The sequence below is a fragment of the Vipera berus genome (assembly GCF_964194415.1).
Source record: "Vipera berus genome assembly, chromosome: 1".
In the NCBI taxonomy this organism is placed as follows: Eukaryota; Metazoa; Chordata; class Lepidosauria; order Squamata; family Viperidae; genus Vipera; species Vipera berus.
The window spans coordinates 72,762,341-72,788,358 of NC_138202.1; the positions used below are offsets into that span (position 1 = coordinate 72,762,341).

Here is a 26,018-nt window from a genome sequence, read left to right on the forward strand (position 1 = left end):
TCTGCTTCTTTGAAGGAGGGTATCTTTCCTGCCGCCTTGAAGGAGGCAGTGGTGAGACCCCTCCTCAAAAAGCCTGCCCTGGACCCAGCTGTTTTAAATAACTATCGTCCGGTCTCCAACCTTCGCTTTCTGGCGAAGGTTGTTGAGAGTGTGGTGGCGCATCAGCTTCCTCTGTTCCTGGAGGAAACTGATTATCTTGACCCATACCAATCGGGTTTCAGGCCCGGGTACAGCACGGAGACAGCATTGGTCGCACTGGTGAATGATCTCTGGCAGGCTCGGGACAGGGGTTGTTCTTCTGTCCTAGTCCTTTTAGATCTCTCAGCGGCTTTCGATACCATCGACCATGGTATCCTACTGCGGCGTCTCAGGGGGTTGGGAGTGGGAGGCACTGTTTTGCGGTGGTTCTCCTCCTACCTCCTGGGCCGCTCGCAGTCGGTATTGACGGGAGGGCAGAGGTCCGCCCCGAGATCTCTCATTTGTGGAGTCCCTCAGGGGTCAGTCCTCTCTCCCCTCCTGTTCAACATCTACATGAAACCGCTGGGCGAGCTCATTTGTGGTTTCGGGGTGGGGTATCATCAGTACGCTGATGATACCCAACTTTTTCTTTCCACCCCGAACCAACCCAGTGATGCACTCGACGTGATGTCCCGTTGCCTGGAGGCGGTCCGGGTTTGGATGGGGAGAAACAGGCTTTGTCTCAATCCTGCCAAGACTGAGTGGCTGTGCATACCAGCATCTCGGGTTAACCAGGTTGTTACATCACTAATGATGGGGGGTGAGGTGTTACCCCCCATCGATAGGGCTCACAACCTGGGCGTCCTCTTGGATTCATGGCTCAATTTCGAAGACCATATAGGAGCCGTGACCAGGGGGGCTTTTGCCCAGATTCATCTGGTGCGCCAGTTGCGGCCCTATCTGGACCGAGATGCCCTACGCACAGTCACCCATGCACTCGTGACCTCCCAGCTAGACTACTGCAATGCTCTCTACATGGGGCTGCCCTTGAGGACCACGCGGAGGCTTCAACTGGTGCAGAATGCAGCCGCGCGAGTTGTTATGGGAGTTTCCCGATACTCCTGTGTAACACCTCTTCTCCGTGAGCTGCATTGGCTTCCGGTTGCCCTCCGGGTGAGATTCAAGGTGCTGGTAATGACCTATAAAGCTCTAAATGGCTTGGGTCCAGATTATCTAAGGGAACACCTGCTGCTGGCATCAACTTCCCATCGTCCTGTGCGCTCCCATAGGGAGGGCCTTCTCAGGGTGCCGTCGGTTAAGGAGTGCCGTCGGGTGATCCCCAGGGGGAGGGCATTCTCTGTGGGCGTGCGTGCCCTTTGGAATGAATTACCGGTGGAACTTCGGACCGCCCCCGATCTGCATTCATTTCGCCGGGACCTGAAAACCTGGTTTTTTGATCTAGCAGGCCTGGACTGAAGGGGTTTTAGCTTTTAATATTGTTTTAATTGTTGGGCTTAATTAATTTAATCTATTTTAATTTTATACTATTTTTATATTGTATTTTATGTTGCCCTGTAAACCGCCCTGAGTTCTTTGGGAATAGGGCGGTATAAAAATTTAATTAAATAAATAAATAAATAAATAAATAAATAAATAAAATAACACACTGACAAATGTCCTCCTCTCAGCTTCAATACATGACATCAATAACTGAATCCTACTATGATCTGATTGGCTCATTGCCAAAACAAAATGGCACCTGATTGGCTCTCTAAACACTCATACTCATTGGCTACAATCAGATGAAGGAAGTCTACCTGATATCAACCTAAGCAAGTTGTGTTTCCTTTTTCTGTTTATTTGGCTATAACTTTTCATAGAATACAGTACAGATAATTGAACAAACTATGTTGCATTACATTCTTGATTAAATTATCTTTCCATTGATATATAATTTTATGGTACTACTCAAAAAAAAAGGTGTTATTAGCCATCAAACCTCAAAAATACACTTTTCCCAAAAGGTTTCCACAATTTTGGCCACTACTGTATATAGTGACAACTTAGTTTTTCTTTAATAAGATTTTAGGGAAAGTTTAGTTTTTTTTAAAAAAATCATTTTAATTATGCAGAGAAAACCTTTAGTATTAAGTGTGGCTCATTTATATGCCCCTCTGGCTAATGGAAGCAGAGCAGTCTCCATCAAAGGGGATGAAAATTGAGAAAATCATGCATTCTCACAACTTGTTCCTGGCCTGTTAAAGTTAATTAAAAAGTCAAGTGAAAATGAACTGAAGAATGTGCATATTGAGGACATAAAGAAATACTGCTTCCTTTGCTTGCAAGTGAATTCTATCAAAAGGAGGAGGCGTCTCCAAGGGGAAAACAGATCAATCTCCCTCATCTCCACTATCCAGAGCACTAGATCAGAGTGGTCCAGATCTGCAATTGGCTAAAGGATCCTAAATATTTGGATTGCAGAGACTGAGAGTGGTATATTTGTCAGCTATACTTCCTCAAAATTAGAAACTCTTATCCTGCCATATATAAATCTATTTGGAACACAGTTCACATAAATGTAGGGCTTGGTGTTATTGCTATTTGGATATACTTGCAACATATTCTTACTGTTCAGAGAAACCCTAGACTTAGCTAGACTCCTGGTCCTTATCTACAATTTCCACTATGCTTTAAATAGAAGAGGATGCACAAGCCAATGAATGTGCGAGTCATCACAAAAGCCTTGGGTTGATGAATTGCTCTAAATCTTGAGGAAAAACTCTTGTGCTGGAGGTAGAAAGTGGATTCTATTCCAATTTGTAGCTTACATACTGCCTGGGAAAAGATCAATTAAATGCACATATTTTTCAAACAGGAACAGTAAAATTTAAACAAGTGCAATCTATAAAAGCCACACATGATTACACAATGCCTAATATATTGCCATTATTATAGCAGTGCAATGGAGCCAACAGACAGAATCTCAGGTAGTTGTGAAGAATGTTAACACCTTTCAGGAGCAAAAGATAGACTTATTACCTCTCATAACTTCAGAATGTTCCTCAAGGTTACATCAACCAATGAGACCATTTCTTATATAAGATGAAAGATGAAATATTACATCTAAACTGGGATTCCAAGATGAGCTTGCATGAAAGAATTTACCTAATAGATTGGGTAGGGTCTGTCCTGGCCAACTTTTGCTCAATGGGAATCTGTTCCCATTTAAAATGAAGACTCCAGTCAAATCCTAAAATGTAGAACATAAAAACACATGGAACCTTAAAGGTTAACTAGAATTTAGCATGACAATTAGGTATTTTTATTTCTATAGACATGATTCCAGAGCAGCAAAGGCCTTCTATAGGATAGTCCTATATGCAGATGACCAGCCTGGCTTTAAAGAATCACAGTAGGTACACTCACTGGTATTTATCTGTGCTCAATAACATCCCAAACTTCCTATATTGGTTCCCAAAAAGAAAGGCAATCATTAGTGCTTTAGCTTTCTACTCATGTTGTCCTATGCCTCATTGGCTGCCAAAGTTATGAGACATTAATCAGTTTCCTCAATGGGATGACATGTATTTCCAGGAACAAAGTATCTCTATTTATTGTAATTGGCTTTTCCCCATATGCATCACATAAAAATGCCATCTGACTTACAAGTGTTGCAAATTGAGTACCGGTATATCTGGTGGGAAGGCTTGGCTAGTGAAAGATGCGTGCAGGTGAGAATTGCAGAACTGGGCAGGGAACACTGAGAGGTGCATTTGCAAAAGGAAATAAAGTACACTGAGGGAGGTTTCAAAAACTAAAAAGGGTGCTTGAGGCATAGCAAATCTTTTAGGGAAAAGATTGAGTGCTTGGATTTCCTACAGTCCGCCACAGTGGAGCCAACTGTTGCATCTGAGGCTAATCTGCACAAGTGCAGATTATCCTGGCGTGTGACATCTGGCTCACATGATACATAGAAGGCAGTTTTTTTGGCATAGTTTTCCTCAATATTTTGTTTTCTTCCTTGACTACTTTATGATTGTTTGTTGGTCAGCTGAAGGTGGAATGGGACAACTTACTGCAGCCAACTCACTATGGCCAACTTGCCACAGCCAACTCATAATGGCCAACTCATTGCAGGACAACTCGCTATGGCCAACTCACTGTGGGACAACTTGCCATGGGGCAATTTAACAATTCAATTTAAGTATTTAAAATAAATAAAAAAATATTTTAAATTTTGTCATTTACATTCCATTTTGTCCCTGTTTTTGCATCCCTTCTTTAATGATTCTATTCCACCATTTCTTTGATATTAGTTAACTCTTGTCCCACAGCGAGTCGTCCTTTGGCGAGTTGGCCATGGCGAGTTGTCCTACAGTGAGTTAAGCACAGAAAGTTGATAGTGGCAAATTGGCTATGCCTATTTGGCCATGGTGAGCTGCCCATGGCAAGTTGGTCATGGTGAATTGTAACAGACCCAGCTGAAGGTTTTGTGTGCTACTGAGAAAATGTGCTTAGTCTTATGGTATTATCACTTGTTGGTGGCTCTTTCTCTGCAGCTCTTTTCCTTGGAGGATTAAGTAGACATAACAGGGCAATTGACTGAAGGTGAGCCTAATTTAGCCCTATATAAAACTGGTTCTCTTGTGGGCAAAATCTAATTCCCTGAGTGAAAGTTGCTTTCACTCTTTCTGAACCCTTTTTGGCATTCTTAATAACACATTAACTTACCCCCATTGACTCAGTTACGTGTGTTGTGGGCAAATAGTACTATAGACTGGTGATTACCTTGTGCTTGCATTTGAAATACAGCTGAAATTAGGCTGCATTCATGGACATGTGCCCATCCAACAGCAAGGAGCTTGCTTGCCCAAGAATTTGCTCATCCTTTGAGAAAGATCAAGTATCAATCTCTTTGACAAAGACAGTATTCATAACATGACAAGGAGGAGGAGGAGGAGGAAGAAACAAACAGTAAGGTATACTGGCATACACACAGTCTTACCTATCAAGAAGACTATTAAAAGTATTGAAGGAAATGTGAATGCTTGGGCATTATATTGAGGAATAATATCTTATCTAGAAAACCAGCAGGGACATCAAGCACGTGTGTAAAGAAAACGAGCAGACCCATCCAATTCTGTTGCTTTAGATGGCTTTCAGAAATGCCCCAAAGGAGCAGCAATATGTTGGAGGTCATTTATGCTTAGAAATGTGTCGCTGTCCTTTTGTGCAGCTAGGACTTTTGAGGAACCAGTAATTATTAATACCGTGCTCTAAATGTTATCAATAAATAAATTTAAATGTTAGCATATTTTACTCTGGTTTATTTATTATTGGCCAAATGACATTGCATTTTTATGATTAATAGTGTTTAATTTGTAATGAATTTTAAACGTTATGATATTAGTATTATTGGAATAAAATGCTTGATTTATCGTATTTCCTTATGAAAGAAATTAGTACTCAGCTTCTTTTTGATGTAATGCCTTTGTCATGTGTTGCTACTAAAATGCTATTTTTTCTTATATTACTGTTCTTACGATGTGGAAAAGACGCGAATAGGAGAACAGCAGCAGCAGGAAAGACAGATGTTGCAATGACTGGATCAGGAAGCTATGCAAACTGTGATCCCTGCAAGGCTATATTCTCTACAGCCTGTTCAAAGTTACAGATGTTATGAATCCTACAAACAAACTAGGTCAATTTTAACTGCCTGCAGAGGAAAGCATAACTTTAATACCATTTAATATCAGTGGGGCTTTTATTGTATCATCACCCTGCCTCTTTCAGAGAATTGTATAGGGACCAGGCTATGCTACCTTCCATTTGTACCTTTCACACATTTATCCAACAGATTGTCTGTCTCTTCTTGTCCCACAGAAAATCAGTTCACAAGCATACAGCAGAATATTTGCACAATGTCTTTGGACTGCTTGGCTGGAAGTGCCTCAGGAGGTGAAAGGAATCTGTCACATGGGGCTGATTCTCAGAGATAAAAACTCAGAAATATCCTATTTCAGAACCTATTTATTCTTACCTACCTCCTCTCAAATCTGCTGATGCTGCTAGATAGGCAAAATTGTCCAAGCTGATGACATCAATAATAGGACTCACCACACGAGTATAATCCTGAAAAAGTTGAGAAAAAGAAAGAATGCTGGATATATATTTTTTTCTAGGAAGAAAGTAATGTTTCAAGAGGGTTTCAAGATGGAAATGGTAGAAGGAAAAACCTCCAGGTTTTTAAATTGATATTCACATACACATACACGTCTGCAGCCCGTAGCATTTGTCAATGCAAAGAGAGAAACTTTTACAGTGTAATTATTGTTCTTCACTTTCAGGCATGAAGTACAGCACACCATCAGATACTGTTAGTGTAATTTCTTGCAGACATCTACAAAAAGTGTTGCTAAACTAGAGGAGTAGACAACCTGGTTCTCTTCAAGTATTTTTTTTAACTATAATTCCCATTGCTGCCAGTTAGTAAATAGGCAGGAATCCATAGTCCAAAACTTCGCAGATTGCTTTCCCCTCACGCTAGCTTTACATGGAGAAATCTCCCAATTTTAAACTTGAGCTATATGCTGATTAAAATACTTCCTCAGATTTGTTTTTTTCAAGTTGCTCATTAAGTTAGTCAATAATACCCAATTACTCATCTCCTAATAAGATTCATGCATCTCTAACATTGTTCCCCAAGGGTGTGTCCACATCACCTAAGTATGGTCGTACCCATATCTATGGCATATGTGCAAGAATAGCTGGTGTCAGCCAACTCATACCCCTCCCATTTTTTTTAAATGGCTGCTGACGTTGATTACCAAAAGTCAGGAAAGCTATTTCCTACATCTTTGAAGCAGGAAACTCATAAAAACGATTATGATTTCCACAAATGGATTCCCTATAGGGCATTTTTTTTCTTTTTATTAAAAAGTTTTAAAGTACATTTTTAGACATAAACCCCATCCCCCCTACCCCTAACCCATACCCTAACCCACCCAATACCCCTACCACCACCCCCCACACCCCCTATAGAGCATTTTCATACTGCCACCATTTCTCCTTCCCAGCACTGTTTATTCATCTGTTGATTCAAGGAGGCTGAGAAAAAAAAGCATAAATATCTTTTTTCCCCCCTCACACACACACACACACACACACACACACACACAGACACACACACACACTGCATGTTCTGCAGCAATAAAAAGAGCCTTGGTGGAGCAGTGGGCTAATGCCTCCTTAAGTAACACCAGCTGCCTGCAATTAGTGCAGGTTCGCATCCCACCAGGCTCAAGGTTGACTCAGCCTTCCATCCTTCCGAGGTAGGTAAAATGAGGACCCAGATTGTTGGGGGCAATTAAGCTGACTTTGTAATAATGCCGCTTGGGAGGGGGCAAAAGCCCTAATAAGCAGGCATATACATAGGATGAAGGCTACTGCTAAGCTTGTAAGCCGCCCTGAGTCTTCGGAGAAGGGCGGGATATAAATGGAATTAAAAATAATACTCTATTCCCCTCAGGCCACAAAAAGGGAAAGAAAAAGAAAAGAAATTTAAAAAACCATTGGAAGAGACTGGTGCATGGGTGAAAAGAAAGAAACTGACAGAACCTTGTCAATATTACAGGTAGTCCTCAACTTACAACCACAATTGAGCCCACAATTTATGTTGCTAAGTGAGAAATTTGTTTAAGTGAGTTTTGCTCCACTTTATGACTTTTCTTGCCACATTTGTTAAGTGAATCACTGCAGTTGTTAAATTAGTAACACGGTTGTTCAATGAATCTGGTTTTCCCATTGATTTTGTCAGAAGGTCACAAAAGGTGAACTCATGACCTCGGGACACTGCAAGCGTCATAAATATGAACCAGTTGCCAAGCATCCGAATGTAAATCACATGACCATGGGGATGCTGCAGCAGTCATAAGTGTGAAAAATGTCATAGGTCACTTTTTCAGTGCTGTTGTAAGTTTGAATGGTCACCAAACTGTTGTAAGTTGAGGACTCCCTGTATTCTCTGTATTCATCTGGGGCACATAACAAGAACCAATGAAACCAGAATTCCTGAAGAGCCAAGCCACAAATTCTATCTAATGGTAAAATCTATCTGGGTTTAAGCTCCATAGAGGTTCACTATTATAGCTAAAAATCAGCTTTCAAACAGCACCTCTGCACAGTGGTGGCATTCAAATATGTGAACAACCGGTTCTCTGTGTGGATGCCACTTCTGGAAGTCCATTCTGGGCCTGAGCAACAAAAAATTAGCTACCTGGTGCGAACCGGCTGAATCCCATCACTGCCTCTGCACATCTGAAGAGAGATGATGACAGGGGTGTGGAGCTGATCTAGGCCTGGGGCTAATACCTCAAGTGGAAGTGCCCAAAATTCCCTGAAAAACCATAGCAATATAACCTGATCCAGGAAATGTGTAACAGGCTTTTCATCCTGGTCAAGGAACAAAAAATTGTGGAAACCCAAATCTTTGGATCTTGCTGTTCTTCAATATATTTTAGGTAGCTGTTCAATGAAGGCATGAACTCCAGGTTTTGTCTCTGCAAATTCAAAGTCTTGTCTCTTCAGTTTTTCAGAAAGTTTTCAGAAAGAGTAATATCAGAAGTTATATTGAATTTATAATTATATAATATAATCAGAAATTCATTGAATTTTTTTTTCTTGGAGCAGAAAAAATATGTCATAAGAAGGTCTGTCTATTCATGGATAAACAGCCCAACTTTAAGTGATAATTCACAAGCACTAAATTCCACTTCTGTAGTGCAAAAATAGCATTTATCCTCTTATGAGTGACACTAAGATACTCTGGAAAGTTTCCTTGTAAAAAACTAATCAACATAGCAGCAAGGTATGACTTTCTTCTGTCAGAGAATTTACTAATGAGTAAGTTCTTCAGCAATCTGGGGAAGAGATACAAGTAAACTCTGTGGGGTTTGGATGTGACTTGTTGAGTGCAAAATAGAAAGAAGAACAGAGAAATATAGGAAGAGACAAAAATATGTGGTTATTTCTTCTTGTTCCAGAATTTTTTTTGCAAGAGAAAGCCAGTGGAACATATTGTCTGAAATGGTATAGAGTTTCCTGCCTGAGCAGGAGGTTGGACTAGATGATCTTCAACATTATGTTGTTGTTGTTGTTGTTGTTGTTGTTGTTGTTGTATTACTAAGCACATAATGATCAGTACAAGTCTGTTAAGCTTTACTGTCAGCATCAGTAGAGTGGTAATCCTGGTTAGGCAAGCCTGCTTAGTGGATTTTTTTCTTAATCCACAGAAATCATTATTTACAGTTGTACTATTTTACAGTAAGTCTTTGTGTATTCCATACATTTTCTGTAGCTATTTTATTCATGGCTTCAACTCCATTTTTCTTAATGCTTTTATTTTTTGGACATATACAGGCTTTTAAAAATTACATTTCTTCACTGAAAGCCCTTTTGCAAATAAAATGATTGTTTGTACATAGTTCAATACTGTGCCCTTTTTTCATCTTTTTCTTGTTAACTTTGCTTGAGGGATTTCCCTCTAATGCTAATATTTATGCCACCACAAAGTTTATTGAGGGCATGCAATGGGATCTAGGGCAGAATTAAAAGAATTAAATATCTCTAGAATATATAGTCAAGGAGAAAGTTCGAGCTTTATTGGAACTCCAATAGAGTTTGCAGCAATTATATACTACCTCAGTTGGCCTAATAAAAATTGCTTAGTCTGAGTGCTTTGTAAGTAGAAAATCAGGATTAAGCATTTGAAATCCATAAACACATTTTAAATACTTTTACTATGGTTATTTTTAAAGCTTAATTTGGGATTATATAAACAAAGGAGTGAGCAAAGGACTAGAAGCAAGTATTTATTCAGTTTCAGTAACTTTGCCAGATGTTCACCTTTAAATATTAGAACTGTTTGGGCTAAATAAAACAGTCAAGAACAGTACTGATAAGCTCCAAAAGATAGTGCTAATTGGTATGGTATATAATAGAGACCAATTTGAGAAATAATGGTCTTGAAAATTATGTGTAAGAAAAAAAATTATGTGTTAAAAAAAAACCCCAACTTGATCCTTCAAGGATTGTGTGCAGATATTCCCCTGGGATCTGGACACAGGGACAAAGGTGGGGGTTTGGAGATATCTATACATATATTTAACCCATTAATCACTTCTTGGCCTTTTAGCTAAGATCAAGTGTAGCACTTGACTAACCTATTAATGTATATCTGTCTTGGCTCCCATCATTATAAAGAAAAAAGAAAAATCCTGGTAATTAAAAATGTTCAAAAATCCTCAGTGCCCTGACAGAAATACACATTTTCTTAAAAAGAGGACTGGCTGGCTTTTTAAAAAACAGTATACCGACACTGTAATGTATTGGATTTGCTTGTTAACACCACGTGGTAATGGCTGGCAGGCTGCTGGAGCAGGGAGCTAGCTAATGGCTCCCAGCATCTCAGACAGCCCGTCTCCAGCGCTGCTATTGGTTGCCCCTAGGCAACCAATAAATTGATAATTTGATGCATCTGCAGCCCTGTTCTCTAGTTCAGATCCTGCAAGCAATAAACCATGATCTTTGCTGAACTCACTTGCCTCGTCCTCATTCCTGCGCAACTAACCCAGTACACAACAGACACACCTGATTAACTCACAATGAATTTACCATACAAACATCCAAGACCAATTCTGATTCTCCACATACCTGCATAAAGGTCTTTCAACCTCTCACCCTGCCATCTATTCCTACGCAATGATAGGTCATTTTGGAGCAATCTTCTTCTCTACTACAAAGTAGAGTGCCTTGTGAATCTCCTTTTGTATAGGAGTAGTTGTCACTATTGTTGCTCTATTCAGCAACATGATTTTATGAACAAGTATAAATCAGACATTTGTAGGCTGCTGAGTGGGAGGACTTATTAAGCTGAGGGTTTTCAAATCTCCATCTCAGACAGTTCACCTTCTTCCCCTCTTGGCAGAAGCTGAACATATCTGCAATTTGCATCCCTACAGGTTCCTCCCACCTGTCTCTTGGGCCTTGTTAAATACCGGTATCTAGGAAAGTTCTTTTTAAAAAAGACTGTGCAGGCATTACAGCTGGCAGGAAGATCAGCCTACCTATCTCTGCTCCTGCAGATCACACCTTCTTCCTGACCCTTTGGCACATCCAGAATGAGAACTACCTACTCAGCTCTATCATGTATCTTTCTTTTTCTTCTTTTACTTCAGGGTTAACTCCTTCTTTCCAGGTTCACTCTACACAGCACTGTTATGGATTCACTTTGGATAATTCAGGCCAAGGAAGGGGAAACAAGCAGACATGGGTTTCATCCTTATTGTATATTCTACTTATTGCTTCATAGATATAGGTAAAGGTAAAGGTTCCCCCGCACATGCGTGCTAGTCGTTTCCAACTCTAGGGGCCGGTGCTCATCTCCGTTTCAAAGCCGAAGAGCCAGCGTTTGTCCGAGGACGTCTCCGTGGTCATGTGGCCGGCATGACTAGATGCCAAAGGCGCACGGAACGCTGTTACCTTCCCACCGTAGTGGTCCCTATTTTTCTACTTGCATTTTTACGTGCTTTCGAACTGCTAGGTTGGCAGAAGCTGGGATGAGTAACAGGCGCTCACTCTGCTACACGGCACTCGGGATTCAACCCGCCAAACTGCCAATCTTCTGATCGACAAGCTCAGCGTCCTAACCCACTGAGCCACCGCGTCCCTTTATACATAGATATACTGTATAGTAAAACTTAAAGACTACCTAATATAATATCTTTGTCCTGTTCTTATACCTAATTTAACCTACATTCTGGGTCATTTTTTATAAACTTACTTATTTACAGAGTTTTCAGCCTTTCTTTTAGCTTGAGGACTGGGGTCAAATAGCATACTGTATCAGTCAAAAAGTACCAAACAAGTGGAAAATAAATTCCTACTTGTGGGATCTTTGGTGGTCTCTGAGCTTCGTTATTTTCTTGCAGACGTTTTATTACCAAACATGGTAACATCATCAGTGCTAGAAATGAGTGGGGCTTGCTTTCTGTTTAAATACTAGTGGCTTGCCTATGAAATGCCTATTTCTTCTGGAACAGTTGTGACTCCCCTATGGAGGGAAAAACCTGCATCTTTCATGAACTTGGCTTCTGTCCAAATGCCAGGCAGGATTAAAACTCGGTTCTTTTCCAATATATTACCACTGCCTTTCTATCAGCAGGTATCTATGAAAGAAGAATTCACACTTTCTAGTTTTCCTTCTATGAGAACATCAATCTACAACATAGGAAATTAAACTTCACATCGGTTAACTTCATAGTTTTGAGACCATGGAGCTTGATATAGTGAGAGCAACATTTGCAGCAAGATAAGGAAGACATCAAAGTGAAGAAAGATATTAGAATGCCTCCTTTCTGTTTGTAACACTGTTAGGTGTAAAAGTCAATTCCAAACTGATGAAACTTATGGAGCCTCTTAAGTAAACAGCTCACAGCAAGCTCCCGTGAACTTAGCAAAGAAAACAAAGACTGTTGGAAAGAGAATCACCAAGTTCTAATGTAGAGAGATATCAGCTGTAAATTGAAAATGGTTTAACAGCTGGAATTCTTTGCAGTGTGATTCCTTTTATTTCAATGAATCTTGCTAAAAAGAACTCTGAGAACTTTTGGTTTTAGGCAACTGCCAAAGAACTTGACATGACTCTGGTCAACTGAAAGCAAAAGACATGACTCGTGGACTTCAACTCCCAGAATTCCTCAGCCAGCCTGGCTGGTTGAGGAATTCTGGGAGTTGAAGTCCACGAGTCATAAAACAGCCAAGTTTGCCTACCCCTAGACTAGAGGTAAGGAAACCATGCTCACCTCTTTTACTCTCTGAAGCATTGGCTGCAACCATTCACTGTTGACTTCACAGTGGCTATCCAGGAAGGTGAGAATGTCAGCTGTTGCTGCATCAGCACCTCGTACTCGGGAGCGGATTAGACCTGAAATGGGGAGGCAAGAAAATAAAGGGAGAAAAAAGTAGAAAAGAAACTAACTTATTTCAGTAAATGAATCAAAGAATCGATAAAGGAGAATGTTTATAGCTCAGGGTTGAAATAAAGGGGTCGATGGTGCTCTCTGCACTTGGTATTTTTCTTGCAGATATTTAATTAGGCAAACTAGGTACTATCATCTGTGCTGGTAAAGAATGGGTTTTGCTCTCAATTTATATTGTAATATGGCTTGCCCTGCCAAGGTTGGTGATAGTGGTCTTGGCGATTCTTTGGCTGGACTGTTTACTGTTAGCTTGTTTGGCTGTTTCTCAACTGGGGTATTGTTTACTTCTTGATTCTTGGTCTTGAATGTTGGTATTGAAGTAAGCATATCGTAAAGTTGCTGAGATTGAGAAACACTGCTGTATACCAAAGTTTACTTGTTTCTATTTTACTGTTCAACACAAATCATATTTTGTTTTTACTTGCCTGGCTCAGTTGCTCAACTACTATGGCACTTCTGGAGATTATAGATCATTAGCAAATTGTTAATTCTACTCTAGTGTAATAATAAATCACCCATGTGTTGTCTACTAAGCCAAAGCACATTGTATAATCTATTGATGACTTACCAGAAGCATCCTCCTGCTCAGTAATATTTTTTCCAGGCATGTGATTCTTTCTTAAATAATGGCTCCTGTTATGTCTACCTGAAGATCTTTCTTCATATACAAAAGACCAAAGTCTATAACTACCTTAGCACATAGGAAGCACTCTTTCTTACTTCCTCTACTCCTTACTGGATCTCACTTCTCCTTCCTCTGAAGACCTCTGCTTGTATGCTGCATTCAAATCTTGTTCCTCCACATCATTTTCTTTATATTTCCTTTAATATTTTCTTTTCCACAAGGCCTAGGAATTTCCCAAGACAATTGCATTCTAGTGAACCTAGATAGAAACTGTTTGATAATAACAACTTCCTTTTTGCATTTAAGTTATTTCCTTGTTTCTTGTCTTCTAGATTGTGATACTAAAGAAATCAATTTGATGTTGAACTTGATAACAGCAGCACGGTTACTGGTGGGACAATACTGGAAGAAGGATAGTTTGCCTACTATAGAAGAATGGGTACTTAAGGTATCGAATCTTGCAGAAATGTCTAAGATTTCTGCTTATTTGAAGGATCACTCGCAAGAAAGATATATTTCAGTTTGGAGGAGATGGATAGATTATATTCAGAATAAATATGGGACTAAAAAGTTCCATTTAGCTTATGAGTAGATTTTAGATTGTTATTAATTTTAGTATTAGTATTGATTATATTTTTGTTTAAGTTATTATTATTATGTTTTTAATAATTTGAATGTATCTATGTTAAAGGGGAGTTAAAGCACATTATGAATTTGGTTAATTTTATAATGGATAATCTTAGTTAAAATATGATTATTATATCTATAACCCTGTATTCAGCTCTGGGAAGTGGGGGGGAGTTAGGGGGGTGGTTTGGGGCGGGTGGGTTTTGGGGATATGTATTGTAAATTTTTTTTTTTGTAAAACTCTTTAATAATAATAAAAAAAGATAATAACAACTTCCTTTTTGCATTTAAGTTATTTCCTTGTTTCTTGTCTTCTAGTCTTTTCTCCTCTTTTTAAACCAATCTGACATCTTTTACAAAGGTGAAATGCAACTCTCTGTTCACAAGACATGATCTACTAAAGCAGGGGTGTCAAACTCACATTTCATTGAGGGCCGCATCAGCATTGCGGTTGCCCTCAAGGGGCCGGGTGGGTATGGCCAGGGTGGGCGTGGCCTACTGGGTGGGCATGGCTAGAGTGCGTATGGCCTACTGGGTGGGCATGATCATTCGCATCAAGGGTGCCTATGGGGGCCTGGGCAGGAGTGGGACAGATCTGAGGGTCTCTGGCAGAAGGAGGGTCTCTGGGCCAGGGCCAAGGCAGTGGGGGCCGTTCCCTCACTGTTTCCAGGGTGGCTTCGCGGGCCACATGAAACCACTTCGCGGGCCAGATCCGGCCCCCGGGCCTTGTGTTTGACATGTCTGTACTAAAGGAACTGTTCTATAGAAGTTCCTTCCCTATGTATATCCCGCACTAATCTGCTCATTAGGATTGGGGAAGCTTTGAAGGATATCAGGGGGAATGTTAATTGCTTCAAGTATAAGCAGAATTTGGATATTTAGCTAGTATTTCTTGAGAACATTTTATGTTTTTGAAGTGCTCAGGTTCCACTTCTCTTATTCTCATTTGAAAAACCTTAGGAGAATACTTTAATTCCTGGTCTAATTGGTCCCTGTTATCCACATTTGGCATCTGCATAATTTGACTCAAATAATATTAACTCTAAATCAGTCCTGCTAGATAAGACACCACCCTAGATTCCAAACAGATTGATGAGCCAGAGTTTTATGGAACAGCAGTTCTCTACTCTATAACTAAACTATATTCCTGTCAGCTGTCTTTTATGTTTTTCAGTTATGTTGGTTGTTGTCTAGCAAAAACACCTGGGTTGTAGCCCTATGATTCTTCATTATTCTATCATATTTTTTCTGGTTTAGCAATATGGATGGGAATATTAACAGGCAATGCTTTGGGACGTTACCATCCTTATAAATTCCAGGATAGGTTGTATGAAATTTTGGAGTAGACTGTAATGCCAGTGCTGAAAACTAGCAGTTCTGTTTCTTCTTTTCACCTGAAAAACTTGCAAGAGTTTTGCAATCAGATCCCAACTTGAGGTTTATGAGAGAAGAAGAGTAATTGCACTAAAACTCCATTCAGACAGTTGTTGTTGTTGTTAGCTGCGAAGTCGTGTCCGACCCATCGCGACCCTATGGACAACATTCCTCCAGGCCTTCCTGTCCTCTACCATCTTCTGGAGTCCATTTAAGCTCACGCCTACTGCTTCAGTGACTCCATCCAGCCACCTCATTCTCTGTCGTCCCCTTCTTCTATTGCCCTCGATCTTTCCCAGCATTAGGCTCTTCTCCAGTGAGTCCTTCCTTCTCATTAGGTGGCCAAAGTACTTGAGTTTTAGCTTCAGGATCTGGCCTTCTAAAGAGCAGTCAGGATTGATCTCCTCTAGGACTGACCGGTTTGATCGCCTTGCGGTCCAAGGGACTCGCAGGAGTCTTCTCCAGCACCACAGTTCAAAGGCCTCAATTCTTTGGCGCTCAGCCTTTCTTATGGTCCAACTTTCACTGCCATACGTTGCAACTGGGAAGACCATAGCCTTGACTATACGCACTTTTGTTGACAGGGTGATGTCTCTGCTTTTTAGTGTGCTGTCTAGATTTGCCATGGCTTTCCTCCCCAGGAGCAAGCGTCTTTTAATTTCTTGGCTACAGTCCCCATCTGCAGTGATCTTGGAGCCCAGGAAAATAAAATCTGTCACTACCTCCATTTCTTCCCCATCTATTTGCCAGGAATTGAGAGGGCCAGATGCCATGATCTTGGTTTTCTTAATGTTAAGTTTCAACCCAAGTTTTGCACTCTCCTTCTTCACCTGCAACAAGAGGCTCTTTAGTTCTTCTTCACTTTCTGCCATTAGAGTGGTATCATCTGCGTATCTTAGGTTGTTGATATTTCTTCCGGCAATCTTAATTCCAACTTTTGATTCATCTAGCCCTGCCTTTCTCATGATGTGCTCTGCATATAAGTTAAATAGGCAGGGCGACAGTATACAGCCTTGCCGGACTCCTTTCCCAATTTTGAACCAATCAGTGGTTCCGTGTCCAGTTCTCACTGTTGCTTCTTGACCCGCATATAGGTTTCTCAAGAGACAAATAAGATGGTCTGGTACTCCCATCTCTTTAAGAACTTGCCACAGTTTGTTATGATCCACACAATCAAATGCTTTAGCATAGTCAATGAAGCAGAAGTAGATGTTTTTCTGGAACTCCCTAGCTTTCTCCATGATCCAGCGTATGTTGGCAATTTGATCTCTAGTTCCTCTGCCTCTTCGAAATCCTGCCTGCACTTCTGGTAGTTCTCGATCCACATACTGCTGAAGTCTAGCTTGTAGGATTTTAAGCATGACTTTACTAGCATGAGAAATGAGTGCAATGGTGCGATAGTTTGAACATTCTTTGGCACTGCCTTTCTTTGGAATTGGAATGTAAACTGATCTTTTCCAATCCTGTGGCCATTGTTGAGTTTTCCAAATTTGCTGGCAAATTGAGTGTAGCACTTTTACTGCATTGTCTTTTAAGATTTTGAATAGCTCAGCTGGAATACTGTCACTTCCACTAGCTTTGTTGTTGCTCAGCTTTTCTAAGGCCCACTTCACTTCACATTCTAGGATGTCTGGCTCGAGGTCAGTGACCACTTCATTGTGATTATCAGGGACGTTAAGCTCATTCTTGTATAGTTCTTCTGTGTAATTTTGCCACCTCTTCTTAATCTCTTCTGCCTCTGTTAGGTCCCTGCCATTTTGGTCCTTTATCATGCCCATTTTTGCATTAAACGTTCCCTTCATTTCTCCAATTTTCTTGAAAAGATCTCTGGTCCTCCCTATTCTATTATTTTCTTCTATTTCTTTGCACTGTTCATTTAAGAAGGCATTCTTATCTCTTCTAGCTATTCTCTGGAATTCTGCATTCAATTGGGTGTATCTTTCTTTTTCTCCCTTGCCTTTCGCTTCCCTCCTTTCCTCAGCTATTTGCAAAGCTTCCTCAGACAGCCATTTTGCTTTCTTGCATTTCTTTTTCTTTGGGATGGTTTTGGTTGCTACCTGTTGTACAATGTCGCGAACCTCTGTCCATAGTTCTTCAGGCACTCTGTCTATCAGATCTAATTCCTTAAATCTATTTGTCACCTCTACTGTATATTCAACAGGGATATGATTTAATTCATACCTGAGTGGCCTAGTGCTTTTCCCTACTTTCTTCAGTTTAAGCCTAAACTTTGCAAGGAGAAGCTCATGGTCTGAGCCACAGTCAGCTCCTGGTCTTGTTTTTACTGACTGTATAGAGCTTCTCCATCTTTGGCTGCAGAGCATATAGTCAATCTGATTTCTGTGTTGACCATCTGGTGATGTCCATGTGTAGAGCCGTCTCTTGGGTTGTTGGAAAAGAGTGTTTGCTATGACCATCGTATTCTCTTGACAGAATTCTATCAGCCTGTGCCCTGCTTCATTTTGCACTCCAAGGCCAAACTTGCCTGTTATTCCAGTTATCTTTTGGCTTCCTACTTTAGCATTCCAATCCCCCATGATGATAAGAACATCATTTTTTGGTGTTAGTTCTATAAGGTGCTGTAGTGCTTCATAGAACTGGTCAATTTCATCCTCTTCAGCACTGGTGGTTGGGGCATAGACCTGGACTACTGTGATATTGAATGGTTTGCCTTGGATTCGAACTGAGATCATTCTGTCATTTTGAGGATTGTATCCCAGTATTGCTTTTCCTACTCTTTTATTGACTATGAAGGCTACTCCATTTCTTCTGAAGGATTCTTGCCCACAGTAGTATACCTGATGGTCATCTGAATTAAATTCACCCATTCCTGTCCATTTTAGTTCGCTGATACCTAAGATGTCGATGTTCAGTCTTGTCATCTCTTGTTTGACCACGTCCAGTTTTCCTTGATTCATGGATCTTACATTCCAGGTTCCTATGGAGAAAAAATCTTTACAGCATCGGACTTTCCTTTCACCACCAGACATATCCACAGCTGAGCGTCCTTTCGGCTTTGGCCCAGTCGCTTCATTCTTTCTGGCGCTACTAGTACTAGCCCTCTGCTCTTCCCCAGTAGCATATTGGACACCTTCCGACCTGAGGGGCTCATCTTCCAGCGTCATATCGTTTTGCCTTTTGGTACTGTCCATAGGGTTTTCATGGCAAAGATACTGGAGTGGTTTGCCATTTCCTTCTCCAGTGGATCACGTTTTGTCAGAACTCTCTGCTATGACCTGTCCGTCTTGGGTGGCCCTGCACGGCATAGCTCATAGCTTCATTGAATTACGCAAGCCCCTTCGCCACGACAAGGCAGTAATCCATGAAGGGGATTCAGACAGTACAGAGTGGTTTATGCTCATGATAGTTGCTCTGCTATACGAAGTTCTGGAAAAGTTCATCCTGGTTATACATATTACATTCTTTTCAGTACCATTGAGTAGAATCTCTAGATGTCTTATAAGCCCCTTGGATCTGGACTTTTCCGATTGGCCTAACGATGAGTCAAAAATCTGAACGTCCCCAGGTTTTTTTAAAAACTAGATCTAGCAAAGGAGCATGCTCAGTTCAGAAGAGATAATTCCATATTCTTTCTGCCACAAGTCTTAATTTGCATTTCCATTAGGACCTTGTAGCAGTGTATACTGTTTGCAAACTTTGTCATGCTCACCTTCTCGACGTCCATTGCGCAGACACTTGACCTTTGGGATTCTGGTAAGTAGCTGGCAGTCTTCGGCTAAAGAAAAGAGGAAAAAAAAATTCAGTGGTTTAAAATGCCTGGTTCATTTGGCACAGACAGAAAGCTGCAATTAATTTGTCCCATGTTCTCAGAAGAGGCCAACATTTTGTTTTCAGTTATGGTATCAATCAATCTGGTGATTCGGTAGTAAATCATTCTATTGCTTAAAATATCTCTGATAGACTTCATTTAACCTGTCTCCTTTCCTCATGATCAATCTCTTTGAGACAGTAAAGCACACTACATATATTATATTACAACAGTGTGTAAGTATAAAAACATGCCTAACAGCCATCATAAAGGGCTACTATCAGTAAGAGTGAATGAGAAGAAGGTGCTTAAATCTTTCCCTTGCCAACCAATTTTCACCTGCATTTCCCTTTCATTATGGTGTTTTTATTCCACTGGGGTTATACTTGTAAGACAAGAAATATCCAGTTCATTAAATGTACCTGGAAAAAAGATGAAAGATTCAGAGTAAAATCACCTGATAGGGAGAAAAATTAATACTTCTCCTTTCATATTTTCTCTTAAACAGTTCAGCCTTGATTGTGGGTGCCTTAAAAAGCTTATAATGTTCTATAAGAACGATAACTACTAGATGATACTATTATGCCAGCCAGATCTTTTGGCATGCTCAGAAGCAATTCCTACTGGCTTTTGAAAGCCAATAGGCTTTTGAAAGCCAATAGAGGGAGTAGCATAGCTTGTGCAAAAGCTTTTGTGTGTGTGTGTGCAATAAAGGGTGCTGGAACGCCATTCTGAGCATTCTATGAGAAAAAACCCTGCTTTTATGTTTTAATCTTATGATTTTAAAAATATTGTAAGTTGCCCCAAACCTCACCATGTGGATTGCATACAAATATTATATAATCGGTAAATAAAGGCAGAACATATGTTAAATATGCATCAAATGATTATATGCTTCCCTACAAAGTCAATTCTTGCTCAATGACAGACCAAGGAGTTAACTCGGAAAGGCAAGAGGAAAATCTAGAAGAGGTCTGTGCAACTTGTAGAAGGGAAAGGCCCACACTGATAAATTAAAAATCTTTGTGGTCTGCAAAGGAATGCTGGTGGGCTAATCAATGCTTTGGTGACTAGAGGAGCATCTACAGTGTTGGAGTTGTGGTCATGGTAAGCCATGGAGGCATTAGGCAACATGACTTTCAGGGCAGTGGTGGTGATTTTATTACTTTTTTTTAAAAAGTCTGTGCTCTGTCCAAGTGTGCTTGGTAGGCTGCATGTACAGGCCTGGTCTAGAATTTATTTTGGAGCATTCAACTATCTAGAGCAGGCATGTCAAACTCATTTTGTTTCAGGCAACTTCTTATAAAAGAATTGCCATTAATTTGTTTTAATAAAATAATTTAAATCAATTTTTCACTTGATTTCAAATTAAATGAATTATATTGGTTGACAATGAGATTTCTTTTTTTAGTACAATTGCCAAATGCAATAAACTGGTTTTAGGTATATGTGTGCACTAATTATTTCAACACCAATACATTTTAACAACATATTCTATTTGTAAATGAATGCAAATGCAAATTATACAATTTTTGTGCAAAAATAAAACAAAATAACAGATTTAAGAGCTGTTATCATTAGTTATCCTTAGATAAAAAATAATTCCATCATCCAAAACTTTGTTATACTGTATTTAACAAACAGATGCTTTGGGATTAAAAAAAAGACTGACTACATTTGATTGTGTATCACCATGGAATTAAAACAAAATTCGAACAGTGTATGAAAAATAAAGGTTCCCTAAATGTCTGCTGGCTATATCTATACATTTTCCTTGATAGCACTCTATTGCCTTCTTTTTAGCCTTTTTTTCAACTTCCCAGCTTAAAAAAGGCAAGGCACCAGGAGCTGAAAGTTACAGAGACTGTTTAAGCAGGTTGCTAAGCAACCTGTTCACACTCGTCCCTTCTTACCCTCCCACTTTTAAATTAGCCTGTACGGATCACATTTCCTTCGATTTGAGCCATCTGAAGGCGTTGCTGCGATGCATTCTGCTGCTCTGCAACCTAGCTACCTGAGGAGAATTTGGCTCTCCGGAACAGTTTCCTTCAGCTTTTTTTTTTTTTTGGTGCAAGTGGAGACAGAAAGTGAAAGACAATGCACACACCGATTGGCTCACGTTGTCTCAATTTTAAAATGGCTTAGAGGGATTGTGGAGCAGAACTGAGAACTGTGTCTCAGACACACGTTTTTATTTATAAAGGACAATGTAGCCTCAGGTAACTGATTTCTGAGTAATCTGAGGCAATATTCTACATCCCAGTACACAATATACACAATAGAATTGGAAGATGACTCTTAACATCAAGGATAAGTTTTTTCAGTTTCATGCCAAATTCACTGGATTGTTCCTTTGTCTCCCTTTCATTCAGCTCAGTCTGAAGTATTCCATGAAGCTAAGATATTGGAGATGAGACAGACTCACTATCACAGAGAATGAGTTTGGCATTGGGTATGTCTGTCTCTAGATCAAGAAATAGCTGGTGAATCTTCTTTTCCTTGTTCCTCATGTTTATCTCTCTTAACCCCGCCAGCACAAGCCACAAGTACATGTGCTGTTCTGTTCTGTTCCATGTTTTGTAAAACTCTTTATCATCTCTGTACAACCTTGATGTCCTGCAAAAGCACAAAGGCTACCAGCCAAATTCTTTACTTGGCAACTATCTCCTGAACCAATTCCCACTGTCTGAAATGTTGTTCTAAGGAGGACAGTTTATCAGAAGCTGTATCACTGAGAATCAATTACAGGTACCCTTGATTGAATACTGTTACAATACTGCTGGCATTTGCTAGGTAAGGAAATCCATGTCCTAAACTAGGTCCACGAATTCACTGTGACATTTTCACACCCCATCTATGCTAACAGTGTTCAGCTGCGAGCCCCCTTGCTTGGTCTCCTAACAATTCTAGAAGAAAATATGAAAGTTGAAAGTCAGCAGAGAAGGTGGAAAAATCAGAAGGTCTGTTCAGTACCTGTTTAGATAAGATGCTTTATAAATAATGACATCATTTATCTGAAACAACGAGACATCCTTGGATGGTAAACAATGCAGCACACATGCAACAAGATAATTAAGATTTGAGATAAGGATTCCGATGAGACGTTTTCTGACATTCTATGATAAATGAGGGAAGTGACAAGAGTTCTTCGAGCCTCTTGAGAAATACCTTGTTTTATCATATGCCGAAAGAACTAAAAAAGATGTGATTTAAAATGTGAAGTCCAAAGTGAGAGAGAAAGCAAATAGACTCTTGCCCTGGCTTTTCGCATGAGAAAGAAAAACGGATTGGATGTGCAAGGCAGGGATGTTTTTGCGGCTGAGTCTCTCATTCTGCTGTGTTGTCTTTACAGCTGAATTCAGGATTGATGTAGGATGGATACCCCTAGCTATCTGCTTATCGCTTCCTCGTGGTGTGTAAAGGAATTGAATGATGTGCATTGAATATAACTATTTTGTATTTGCATTATATAATAAACTGTTGTTACCTAGACATTCTCAGGCCAGTACATATATTTTTAAACTGGATTTCTTTTGAGTTTACCTTCTCTAGGCTCCCAACTACTGATGACGTACCATGCTCGTTTCAAAATATTGGCTATGCATCTTTTTTAACTTCTTTTTTTAAAATTTCATTTTAAATTGTGAAATTAACAGATGGAAATAAAATATATCATGGTGATAATACAATCGAAAAGAATGACAATAAGCTGGAAAAAATGAAAAAGAGGGGAAAAAGAAAAAAAAGATTTATATAACAAGATCCAACCTCTTTAAATTAAATTTACACCATATCAAAGCATAATGCCCCATCCTGTCCTTTCTACGATTTAAAGACATTTCAAAGGTTAATGGACAACGCATTTCTTGAATCCATTTTAATATCCAAAGTATTACTTTCTTCCCATCTACATAAAATAATTCTTAAGCTCATAACCCTTAACTTGGTGGAGCAGTGGGCTAATGCCTCCTTAAGTAACACCAGCTGCCTGCAATTAGTGCAGGTTCGCATCCCACCAGGCTCAAGGTTGACTCAGCCTTCCATCCTTCCGAGGTAGGTAAAATGAGGACCCAGATTGTTGGGGGCAATAAGCTGACTTTGTAATAATGCCGCTTGGGGGGGGGGCGAAAGCCCTAATAAAGCAGGCATATACATAGAATGAAGGCTATTGCTAAGCACATTGATTTGTGCTTAGATTGTAAGCCACCCTGAGTCTTCGGAGAAGGACGGGATATAAATGGGATTTAAAAAAAAAAACTTTCCATAGCCTTAACTATGGTAGCCTTAACTTTCCATAGTTCTTCAGATTTGTGAGCTCCCAGGTCTTACACATAGCAACCTTGCCACAGTGTGTTTTTAAATCAGGCACCCAAGCACAGAGATATTTAATAATAGGGCAAGGCTTTCCCCACACCCGTTTGAATTTGTTAAGATATTATTATAGGGAAATGGAGCATTTATTCCATTCCATCCATGGAATTCTAAGTAATTTCCAAAGAGAATGGTCTTTTCTACTAAAATATTTTTTAAATAAGAAGGAAAGCTCACAATATAAGTTTTGCTTTCAAAATTATTGAGGGTTGGGGGGTTGGTGATTTTCATCCAAAATACAACATGGGAGGAATGAGTTCATGTTCCTTATCATATGGAGATTGGGATAAGCTGACCCTAAGATTCTGACAAAAATAATCACTTTCCTGCCCCAAGCTACTATGCGGGATTTATTTATTTTTAAATACAGATGTGATTGCTAATAATATCTTTAATGTCTCAATGAGTTTGGCTCTCAAAATAGTTTCCACGGGCTGACATTCAGAATTATTTTAGCCACATATTCTAATATTCAGTGGAAACCCATTAAAAAGTCCATCTGCAATGTGGGAGTAAGCAGTATGCTCTTGCTCAAGGTTCCTGGTGGAAGGATAATGAATTTTGCAATAGAATTCTCCTTTATTGCTCTGGGATAATTCTGCCCTATAAAAACCTCAGCAAGAACAAGTCTCATCTACAAGAAGCACAATATAGCATGCATTAACTTCTTTGTCTTAAGCTTATGTAATGGTGAATTCTAGCTGTGCACACTACTTGCTATCCTTATGATTATGGCCCTCAATTGTTATTAATGAAACCTAATGGAACAATCTAATTTTAAGGTTAGGATTGTCTCCCTGAGAAGGTATGGAAAAAATGCAATTTTTTGTTTTTCTTTTTTCCTTACACAACCTCCCCCCAAAAAACAAGAAAACGTTTACTTCTTCCCCAATTAGCTCTTTCTTCCTTATAGATAAAAATGAGAAGAAACATCAGGAAGGAAGGAAGGAAGGAAGGAAGGAAGGAAGGAAGGAAGGAAGGAAGGAAGGAAGGAAGGAAGGAAGGAAGGAAGGGGAACCTATAAAATAAATATAACACAAACGGGGGGGGGGAAGTAATACTTACGATCCAAGCTGAAATCATCCACTAAAATTATTTCCTGAATCAAGTTTGCAGGAGTGCGATTTAGAACACTGTAAAAATAATAAAAACATCAGCAATAGCCAAATCCAGCATCAATTTGAGGTAGTCTTCCATGCATTGACTGCCCTCTGTTTACCACTAAGATTTTCTTCTCAAAAAAATTATTTTCAAAACACAGTAAGAGTCAAAAATGGCAATGCTAGATGAGACAGCTTCAATAGCCTAGATTTCTGTACAGTACTGTTTTAAATACCTACCTTTAAATTTATATTTGTCACATTCCTGAAATAAAATCTTAGGTAAACAATTAATAATTAGCTTTGAGGAAGTCTGGTATGAACTCTGCCTATGAAAAAGTTAAGCAACAAAGAGCTTTTTCTATCCAGAAATCTGTGGGTGGAAATAAAGCCTGTGGAACATGCTCCACTTTATATATAATTTTTATTTAATAGGGGGAGTTAAATGAAAAAGAGAGAGGGAGATCTGTGAGCACTGGTTGTAAATCAGATGTATGGAAAAGGTAACCCATTTAGTTACCCATGCATTCATCATGCTAAGGTACTACACTTTAACTCAGCCTTGGTGTCACATCCCATTTCTTAACTCAAATTATTGCTTTTTATCACATTACTACCCTTTCTTTCTCCTCCACATTGGGACAAATGACACAACAAAGAACTTGAGTACAAGAGTGAGAAATTACAAACAACTAGGCAATAAAGCTAAAAAGCTAGGAGCACAAGTACTGACCTCATCCATATTCCCAATGAAAGGCCAACACCCATTGAGAGGGAAAAGAATTCTAGAAAAAAAACCATTGGCTAAAGGGTTGGTGTCGCCAAGAAAACTTTGGTTTCCTGGATCATGGACTGCATTTCCTATGTGAAGGACTCCTGGCTGCACCTCATGAAAACAGGGGAAAATGTACTCGGAAAAAGACTGGCCCAACTCATCAGGAGGGCTTTAAACTAAAATTGAGGGGGAAGGGTGACCAATCTTCAGAATCTCTAGAACCCAATCCAATCATAAATCCCAAGAAAACAAATCAAACAATGAGGTAGGCAGAGATGAGAAAAAAGAAAAATCCAAACAACAATCAGGAGATGCGGGAAACATGACCACAAACAGGCATAAAAGTCTTTAATGCTTATATACAAATGCTCAAGGCTTGGGG

General features: G+C 39.7%; 1 protein-coding gene across 1 annotated transcript in view; it reads right to left on the reverse strand.

The window, feature by feature from the left end:
• Positions 1 to 26,018, reverse strand: part of GALNT16 (polypeptide N-acetylgalactosaminyltransferase 16) — a 213,218-nt gene that overhangs the window by 34,198 nt on the left and 153,002 nt on the right. The window contains exons 4-8 of the mRNA XM_081317852.1: positions 24,827 to 24,894; positions 19,292 to 19,357; positions 12,819 to 12,940; positions 6,003 to 6,090; positions 3,124 to 3,208 (exon numbers count right to left, since the gene is read on the reverse strand). Coding sequence (XP_081173978.1) covers positions 3,124 to 3,208; positions 6,003 to 6,090; positions 12,819 to 12,940; positions 19,292 to 19,357; positions 24,827 to 24,894 — 429 coding nt within the window. The remainder of the gene's footprint in view (positions 1 to 3,123; positions 3,209 to 6,002; positions 6,091 to 12,818; positions 12,941 to 19,291; positions 19,358 to 24,826; positions 24,895 to 26,018) is intronic.